At 34.1% G+C, this 10,676-nt stretch overlaps 1 protein-coding gene across 1 annotated transcript; it reads left to right on the top strand.

Annotated features, from left to right (window-relative positions):
- The first annotated feature begins 1,091 nt into the window (after positions 1–1,091).
- On the top strand, positions 1,092–2,593 carry LOC121977451 (expansin-like A1). The gene is made up of 5 exons (XM_042530020.1): positions 1,092–1,278; positions 1,369–1,478; positions 1,574–1,752; positions 1,845–1,977; positions 2,044–2,593. The coding sequence occupies exons 1-5, from the start codon at positions 1,155–1,157 to the stop codon at positions 2,290–2,292; spliced, it is 795 nt and encodes a 264-aa protein (XP_042385954.1). The 5' UTR covers positions 1,092–1,154; the 3' UTR covers positions 2,293–2,593.
- Positions 2,594–10,676: the final 8,083 nt, after the last annotated feature.

Genomic DNA, 10,676 nt, shown 5'->3' on the forward strand with positions numbered 1-10,676 from the left:
AGCCTAGTATCCTTTAGTTGTGTGCCCCATTTGGAAAAAAAATTCTTGTGAATTCACTATAACTAAGGATCGAATTATGAATACTTAGATGATAACTTAAATATTTTACCGCTGCAGTATAGCCCCGGGAGCACCATCAAACGGTTTTAGAGAAGCAATATAAGTGGATTAAGTAGAATAATCAACAAGGTAAAAACACAAGTGACCTCTGGACTTTTATTCAACTATTCCCAGTTGAAATTAACCCAAGTGTTGCTAATGTCTGCTTGCATCTTATTCTTGATACATGCACCTTGTTAATTCCTTGCATTGTTTGTACATGCATCTACTGACACGCATGAATAGATCCTCTGTGGTAGCTGTCTCATGAGTCCAAATTGAATAGCTCCTATATTAGTCAAGGAAAGAGCGTGTCTAGCGCTATTTCCTCTGTGGACAGGTTAGTCTTCTAATGAAGACAAGCGTAGCAGAATAGCCTTTGTTTTTATTTCCTTTAAAATTCTATTAATTACTAAAAAGGTGTAGTTAGTATACTATTGTTTACCATGACACTTCAATTTAGCTTAATATAATGATTTATAGAGATTAGCAAAGTAATTCTACAAATTTAAATATGTTAATTATTATTATTTTGGACATAATTAAAACTGGGATTATCATTTTCTTAGTTTTAAAAAAATATGTATTTACATGATTAAAAGGAAAAGATCACGATGGAATAGCGTGTGTATGGTTGAGATATGTTAAAAAAAAAATAGATCCGTTACTTTAGTGGCCCTCTTAGTGTCTGTCTGGTTGAGATATGTTAAAGATAAGCCGGGTCGTTTATGAGTGAGAAAAAGTAAATCTTATTATTATTTTTTTAAGTTGGCATAAGTATTCAAATTAAGCCGATTAATTTTGGAAGAACAATTTAATTCCATAAAAATTTTCTACCGACCATCTTAAGTTAAATTGAAAAACGTTTACAGTGAAAAATCATTCATTTATTGTGCCAACCCACCCCCTCTGATTAAGAATTACTGTTGTCCTTGCCATTGAATTTTGTAGCTAGCCAACCTGTATAATTTTCTCCCTCTGTTCTTCTCGTCTTTATATGTCAGTTAACAATTAGGTTCCTTCTCCTTCCTCAGTAGGCACAGAAGTATAGTAACATGTGCGAAAAGTTCTTCACATTGTCTCTTCTCTTCCTTCTCTTGATCTCCTCCACCTCAGCTTGTGATAGATGCGTCCATCAGTCCAGGGCAGCTTACTTCTCCTCTGCCTCCACCGTCGCCGGTAGATCTTCCACAAAAAAAATTATTTTTGATGATTCGAAGTCGATCAAAATTGGATTTTTAGAGGTTTTATCTTGTGAATTTTGTTTAGCCGGAGCTTGTGGGTATGGATCCATGGCGATGGGTTTCAATGGAGGATTTGTTGCAGCAGGAAGCTCGGTCATTCACAGAGGAGGAATCGGTTGTGGAGCTTGCTTCCAGGTTGGAGCTGGAAAATTGAACAAAATAATGCATTTTTCTTTCCCATTCTACTTAACCATTCTGATTTGTCTTTTTTTCTTGCTTTGATCAAATAGATAAGATGCAAGGATACAAGAGTATGCACACGTGGAGGAGTAAAAGTGACCTTGACAGACCTTAACAAGAACAATGACACTGGTTTCATTCTCAGCAGTTCTGCTTTCAGGGGCATGGCAAGAAATGGCATGGTGCAAGATCTCAACAAACTTGGCATTCTTGATGTGGAATACAAAAGGTAGCAACAAGGAATTCTCTCTCCTTACTGGTTAATTTTTCAATTACCATGAAGTTTTAATTTAGTTTGATTTTCATTTCCAAATCGATCAGGATTCCCTGCGAGTACAAGAACCAGAATCTATCAATCAGAGTGGAAGAAAACAGTAGAAGGCCGAACTACCTGGCCATCAAGTTCATGTATCAGGGAGGCCAAACTGACATAGTCGGAGTTGATGTAGCTCGGGTCAGTATCTAAACAGAACCATCTGGGTTCATCCAGCTAGAACTAACAGTCGGTTTGGGCTTGCAGGTCGGGTCATCGAACTGGCAATTCATGAACCGAGATCATGGTCCAGTTTGGAGCACGAACCAAGCGCCAGTCGGATCGTTGCAATTCCGGCTAGTCGTGACCTCCGGCTACGATGGCAAATGGATCTGGACGCGGAATGCGGTCCTGCCGATGGACTGGAAAACTGGTTCAGTATATGACTTGGGGGTTAAGGTCACTGAGATTGCCCAAGAAGGGTGCAACCCTTGTCACAGACAAGACTGGGAATAGTAGTGCCAGTTGCTTTCTTTTTCTCTCTTTGTTACTTACCTTTTTTTGAGGGAAACTTAAAAGGGGTGTTAGGCATGTATTGTATCTTTGTGATTGTCAATGTCTCTGATGGCAACACTAAACAGAAACAGCAAAGATTTGATACGATAAGAATCTGGTTAGAAAAAGACCCGTGGACTGCTTTCTTTGACATTGCTCAGTCCATTTGGGATACTGTTTGTCATGTGAAGACCTAGAATTAGCTTATGAATGTAAAGTTTAATGGATAGAAATTAAAGGGTAGCCTCTGTTCGCCATCGTATTTTATTTAGCATGAAAAGAACTTTCCAACAACCTTTTCATTTATTGAGTATATTTTTTTATAATCTAAATATTTAACTCTACTATCCGATTAATTTTAGAAATGATCATCAGGCTTCACCGTGGACGGATCCAAGATTGTCCTGGGCTTGCATCTATACTTGTAGCAAAGGAGGGTTACCAAAAAGGATTGTCCTTATTTGAACAGTTGATTTTTCATAATTATTTAATCCTAATTTTTATAATGGTTATGATTTTATTGCACCCTAATAGTCACGAACGGCGGATCATGTAAATCTTATCCTCTTTTTCATGATCCTTTGTCTGATTTTCTTTATTATATAAATAAGTTTGGTTACGTATTAGATTTTTTTAATAAAATAAATAAACTAATTGAATCATTCAATACGAAGTGAAAATATTCGTCCAAATTAAGGTTAATTTGAATATTATTTGATCAAGTTATGATTGAACCAATTTTAATTAGATTCAATTAGTTTGATTAATTTAAATTAAAAAAAATTGAAAAAAAATTATTCTCTCTTACTTTTTTTTATATTTCACGTACACAATCTCCTTCTCACCATTCTCACCATCTCACAAGCAAGCCTTCACGTATCTGCTTCTTCTTATTCTCCTCTTTCCTTCTCTTTATTTTTGTTTCTTTCCTACTGGAGCTTAGCTTTATTTTCTTTTCTTTTTCCATCATTAGCTCTTTATTTTTTTCTTCCTCCCGTTAAGAGCACCGGTCTTCCTTCTTCCTCTCTAACAAAAGCAATCATTATTTTATCTTTTCTTATCATTGAGTTAATCGAGATCGTCAAAAAAAAAAAAAAAATTATTACATTAAATTCAAACTCCTCCGAGCATCAACACCAGCTTCCTTATCCAAAATACATAATTTAGGGTAAAAAATTTACTTTATTAAATTTAGATATCCACTTTTCAATACATTTCCCTATTTCTTCTCTCTCCTCTATAATGTTTAGGGAATGAAATTCATTCCCTAAATTTAGAGAAGTACTGTTCATAAATACATAATTTAGGGAATGGATAGGGTAACTGATGCAAAGATTTTTTAACTACTCTATTTAAAATTTAAAGTAAAATATTTAAATAGGGTATCTGATATGAATGCTCTTACACTATATTTGATTCTAATTTCTGGATTCGTTCTCAACACCGACATCAGGCCAAGCCTTTCTTTATGGCCTCCAAATTTTCAACGCCTACGAATTAAATTCATTATCAGTAAATTAACTTAACAATTTCATAAATAATAAAAATTTTTCATTCAATAAAATTTTAAATTTAAGTGAAATATAGAAAAAAAAAACAAATGAGATGGTAATGTGTTCACGCAAAGTGAGCTCAAAGCTCTTCTACAGTGTCACTAAAAAAATTGTCATTTAGGGACGAAATTTGGGACGAATTTGATAAAAATTTCGTCGCAAAATATTTTGCGACGAATTTTGGGATGAAATTATATTCATCCCAAAAATGGCGCCGTTGCAAAATGTTGGCGACGAATACATAATTTTCATTGGAAATTTTTGCGACAAATTTAAATTTTCGTCGCAGAATTCGTTGCAAATCTAAAACGAACATTTATTCGTTGCAAATTTCATAATTTTATATCTACGACAAACATATATTTTTGTCCCAAATTTACAACAAAAAATTTTTCGTTGCAAAAAACGTTGCATAATTACAAATAACTAGAGGCAAAAAAAAATACTATTTTCGTCGAAAATTTACGACAAAAACATATTTTCGTTGCAAATCTACAACGAATCCAGATTTAAGTTAGGAAAAAATGCAAACATTAATAGATAAATGATATGATTTAAGTTATTCGGATTTCGGTGTTTGCTAATTTTTTGGTGTTTGCTAACTTGTTTATTAACTTAATCTCTAACCCTCCCCCTTTGACATTCATCAAAAACATGAATAGACAACTAAGAAAAAAATTATACTAAGTAAAGAAATCAGAAGAAATTTGACAATAGGATAACTTTGAGGATCACTTGGGGAAGTTAGAAAAAGTTATAATTATAAAAGCTTGTCAAAGTGTTTGCAACATATGTTCAAAGTAGGTTTGAAAACTCTTAAGAGCAAGAAAGAGACTTTTCCAAAGCGTTTCGAAGACATCTTTTAAAGCAGTTTTCAAAAATTGGAATAGGTTCCAAATTGATTATAAAACACTCTATATCAGAATTTTCACAAGGCTAATAAAGTTGAGATTTTCCAAAATCTTTAAAAAAACTTTAAGAGTTTTGAGCAAGGAAAAACATTTTTTCAAAAAATAAAAATTGAAAATGCTAGGTTTTGCAACAATGAAACTTTTTCAAGAATAAAAGGCATTTTCCAAGAATAATGCCCAGACTTATGATGATGTACTGATATAAGTATCTTAAGTCCAGACAATTTGTCTATGCATCTCGCCCCTTTCTAAGTTTGACAATACACAAATAAGGTAGTCCTAATGTATTGGTGAGATGCTCAAGTCCTAAATCTATAAGGACACGCTTTCTATGGAGTTGATCTAGAATAGGGAGAAAATTGATTTTGAAAATTCTAAAAATAAGGGAATTTTGAGTAAAATATGAAGAAAAAAAATTACCCTAGAATTTGCAAAATTTTGAAGATAATTTTAAAATTAGTGGTTCTAGTCTATGAAACACACTCCTAATTTAACAAATAGACTGAAGAAAAAACTAATTGAAGATAAGACGTCAAACAATATACAATGCATAATAGTGTATGTAACATGATCAGGTCTAATCATCGTCAATAGGTCGTGGTGGTAGGGGTCGCTCAGGTGCTCGTGGAGCCTGAAGAATCTGCTCAAATCTGGTGGTCATATCATCTTAAAGAGAAATAAATCCAGTGGTCATCTCCCCTCGGAGTGTGTTGAATCCATCCGAGACTGACTGTCGAAGTTGTGCGGAGGACTCCTCAAGTCGAGCGAGTTGATCCTCGATGGATAGAGAAGTCGAGGGTTGGGTCGAGGTTGAGGGCTGGGTCGGAGTCGGAGGATATCCAAATAGCTCCTCAGCCATAAACTCTGGCCACTCCTCTCCCTTGGCTAGAATAACAGGTGGAAAATCATCCTCGGCCTCGAATGGTATGGCTGGCTACGACTCAACTCTCCAAGCTAGAACCCTCTAAGCAGTGATGTCTATATGCACTAAAGCTAGCTGACACTGACAAATCTTGTCATACGCACTAAGGGAACTAGACATACCCTGGGTCATGTCTACTGCTATGGTCGAAAATATGTATGCCAAAATGTGATAATAGGGCATATAAACCTGATGCCTAGTGATGAGACTAGATGCATGAATAACATTGTGAAACATGTGTAATGCAATATCAATGTCAAGGCGCTGGCATAGTGTATACAGAAAAAATGAATGAGAAGGCCGCATCATGGCATCATCACGAGATGTGATCGGTAGAATACAGATAGTCAGGACTCGATATAGGATCTAGTCCTAAACGCTAAGAGAGAGTGACCTAAAATCAGTCACTGTAAGTAGTCTCTCCTCCCTAAAAAAATACATATAGATAGTATCTAATATAATATGGGAGTAGGGCTCACCAAATGGCAGATCCCTACTAGGGTAACACAAAAATAGACATGCTGACCTCCTAAGTCATAAATTATCATATAATAGAGTGGGGGAGAAGTGAAAGTTCTTCCCTCCTATTCTAATGGAATATGTTAGATCATCAATCTTAACTAAATTATTATAAAACTATGCACACAAGTCTAGATTTACTGCATGACTGTCGTAAACTAGTCTATCTAACTGATAGTAATCAATAATCTCTATGATCTGTGACAGTACCTGGTAAGAAATTGTTGGAGCAATCTAGGTACCCTAGGTTTTGATGTTTGGGCAAAGGTTTAAGTTAGGTTTATTATTGTATTTGATATGCATTGTGAGTGTGCAGGATATAGGTACAACAAGGAAAGTCCAAGGGTGAACTTGGCAAAGGAGGAAAGTCCAAGGATGAGTCTTGGAGGTGTAAGTCCAAGCATGTAGTCTTGGCAACATAAGTCCAAGTGTGACTTGGCAATGGATGAAGTCCCGAAGGTGCGACCTCTTGGCAAAGGAAGACCCGACAATAATGACAAGGCCAATGGAAGCTTTAGAAGGTAAGTTTATGGAATGAGTTAAGTTTAATTTCAGAGTTTGGTTTAACTTGTGTTAAATTCTGGTTTAGCATTAAGTTCAACAAACAGATATTTTTTGGATAAACTTTTGGGCTATGGTGAGTCACTTGGACATCATTAGAGTAATCATGCATTCGAGGGTTTCCAAATAATCTCATCTACTGAACTTAGTACAAAATCTTGGTCTAACTAGTTAGGATTCGTAAGGAGCAGATTCAGTTAGTTCCACTAAACCAAATGCACTAGGTCGAAGTCATATCTTTCTAGACATGTATAGACAGAGTTTCTCTAACCTATTATCATCCAAAACTTCACCAGTACATTTGTCAAGTTAAACTGTTATCCCTATTTTAGCTAGTCGTAATTACCCAGTCGGGTAAGTTATTATTTTGGAGGTGCTAAATATTTTGGAGCCTCCCCTGAATTGTTGAGGTAAGTTTTGGGTTTATGTCAAATACTTTTATAATGATAGTGGACTTGATGGTAATTTGATTTGTTTGATTTTATTTTATCTTCTAGATTTAGGTTTGATTTTGTTTTATTTTTAAGTTTAGAATTTAGTTTTAAAGATTTATTTTGGTTTGAATTTAAGGTTTTAGTTGGATTTGATTTTATATAATGGGTTTCATTCTTAGGTACATAATATTGGTTAATTCTTACTTGTATGGTTAGGTACGCTTTTGGAACTCAAGCTTTAATTTGAGTCTTATTTTGATTAGGTAAGGATATAAAGGATTTGTTAGTTGAGCTGGACACTTGTTGTACACAGCTCTTTGTGACACTTAAGTGAGGAGTTAGCTAGGTTAATTGTGTAAATATTATTATTCCTAAGCCTTTTAATTTTATTTTAGGGTCTTTCATATGTTTAATTAAATATTCAGCAGATGTAAATCTAACCTTATATTCTAAATCACACAATTGACAAACACTGAGTAAGTTAAATTTGAATTTTTTTAATAAGTAGTACTTTATGAATAATGAAATTGGATTCTATTTCAATGTTACATATTCCAATTACCTTCAGTTTGTCGTTGTTTCTAAATGCAACTGTTCTTAGTCTTTTGAATGTTAATTTTGTGAATATTGCTTGATTTCGGTCATGTGTCGGGAGCAACTGTCCAATATCCATTTAGATTCTACAAAGAGCAGGAGAAAAAATATTTTAGCTTGAGTGTGGACTTGGTTTAACTTGATTTATTTTGATGTTAATTTTAATTTAATTTAATTTAATTCAATTCAATTTATTTTAATTTAATTTAACTTAACTTAACTTAATTTAATGTAATTTAACTTGATTTAACTTAATTTAATTTAATTTAATTTAATTTAATTCTTATTCATTTTACCCGATCTATATTTTTAGTCAGGAAACCCTATAATTTTGTGAGATGAGTTAAGTTGAATTTCAGAGTTTGGTTTAACTTATGTTAGATTCAACTTTAGCTTTGGGTTCAACAAATAGACGGTCTTTAGATAAACGTCTAAGCTGTGGTGAGTCACTTAGACATCATTAAAGTAACAACGCCTTCAAAAATTTTGAAATAGTCATATCCACTGAACTTAATATAAAACTTTAGTCTAACCAGTTAGGATTAGTAAGGGATAGTTTTAGTTAGTTCCACTAAGTCAAATGCACCAGATCAAAGTCATATCTTCCTAAACATGCATGGACAGAGTTTTCCTAACCTACTATCATCAAAACTTTCTTAGTATTGTTTATCAAGTTAAAATTTTATCCCTATTTATTCTAGTCCTAATTATCTAGCTGGGTACATTATTATTTTTAGAGGTACCAATTAATTTGGAGTCTCTCCTTGAATTATTGAACTTTGAGTTTAGATTTTAGGTTTGTGTCGATTTACTTTTTAGTCAAAATAGACTTGGTTATAGGTTGAGTTTAGATTAATTTTATTTTTATTTAATTTAGATTTAGTTTTATTTGATTTGATTTTATTCTTTAGGTTTGAATTTAGTTTTGAAGGTTTAATTTTTGAGATTAAGAGTGAGTTATTTGATTTATTATGATTTAGGTAGTGTAATTTATTTTGCGGTATATAGTATTGATTAAGTCTTACTTGCGTTGTTAGACATCCTTTTGGAACCCAAGTTTTAGTTAATTTTTTATTTTGAGTTAGGGTTAGGAATGATTTAAAGGTATAGTTAGACTTGTATCCAAGTCCAGATTTATTGAACACGGCTCTTTGGGATCCAAGTATCATATTTAGATACTTGGATCCTGAGATAAACTTTTCTAACTATTCTTTTAACTCTTTAACTTGACTTTTCAAGACAGAATTTTTTCCCCCAAGATTTACAACTTGAGTTGAGTTTCTATTTTGAACTTGGTTAGTTAAGGAGATCAAGCTCAGTTGTTCTTTAAGGATGTTATTTTCCTTAAAGAGGAGTTTAGCGTGTTCTTCAATTTTTGTTAATTTTTTGTTTAAGCAGAAAATAATTTTAAAAAATTTTGTAGTATAATTAAATGTTACCCTATTTGGTTTGTCTGAACCAGATGTGGATCCATTGCTTGACTCGTATTCAAACTCTTCTTCTTTATCTGATTCACCTCCGGTTGCCATCAGCGTGAGGTAGCTAGTTTGCTTTGTTTCGTCAACTTCTTATCCATCTAAGGAAGACTCTCCCAAGTCTCCTTGAGTGTTTTTTTTTACTTTGTCTTCTTCATCTTGTCTTCGTTCGGGCATTCATGTTTGATGTGGCCCTTCTTGTTGCAGATTAGCATGTGATATTCGCCTTTGAGTTGTTGGATGCAAACTTGGACATCTTCTTCATGTCACATTTGGTGAAGTTTTTCTTGCATCTAGTGAGCATCTTCCTTACCATGTTTACTAGTTGCTCTTCTTCATCTAATTCTGAGTCAAACTTAGTTTTCGCTTCAGGTTTAGCTCCATTTAAAGTACTTGCAAGAAGTGCAATTCCTTTCTTGACCTTTGTGGAGTTAGTTTGTTCGTGCAACTCTAATTCACAAAATAGTTCATTAAATTTTAACTTCGAAAGATTCCTCAAAACTTTATAGGCATCTACGATCGATTCCCATAGTGAGATTCGAGGAATCGAGTTCAGAGCGTACCTTATAACGTCGCGGTTCTCAAGTTGATGTCTAATCATATGCAGACTGTTGAGAATATCTTTGATCCTCGCGTGTAGTTGGCTTGCTGTTTCTTTGTCCTACATTTTAATATTAAATAAAGTATTTAGAATGAGGTCTCATTTAGTTACCTGGACAATGTTGGTTACTTCGTGTAATTCGATGAGCATATCCCATAACTCCTTTGCATTTTCGTGTGGGCCAACTCGATTGAGCTCTTCTTTCGTGAGTCCGCATTAGATCATATTCAATGCCTTCGAGTCGATCTGGGCCTTCTTTTATTCATATGGGTTTCATCTTTCTGGATCGAGTAGTACTTTAGTTGCTTCATCTACAAGCATCTGATACCCTCGTCGGATGGTGAGCCATTGCTTGATGTCCATTTTCAAGTTGACCTCCATTCTCTTCTTCCAATACAGAAAGTCATTTCCGTTGAAAAAAGGAGGACGAGCAGTGTTGTATCCCTCAAATTGGGCAATTTGAAATATCTTGCAAAAAAAAAGAAAAAAAAAATCCCAAGACTAGGTCTTGGATTAGCATAGTTTGAGGTGAAAATAAATATTGAGGACTCGAGTGGTGTTACCAATTCAAATAAAATACAAAAAACTGAAATCCAAAATAAATAATTCCCCCGACTTGATTGGTGGTTGCACTAATTCAGAGTTAACAGAGCTCTGATACCACTTGTTAGATCGAGACGCACGTAAGAGGGGGGAGTTGAATCACATGGTTTTGGAAAACTTTTTCTTTTCGATTTTAAAATAAGTACGCAGCAAAAAAAAAATGAAAACTAAA

Source organism: Zingiber officinale, chromosome 4B (assembly GCF_018446385.1).
Source record: "Zingiber officinale cultivar Zhangliang chromosome 4B, Zo_v1.1, whole genome shotgun sequence".
NCBI lineage: Eukaryota > Viridiplantae > Streptophyta > Magnoliopsida > Zingiberales > Zingiberaceae > Zingiber > Zingiber officinale.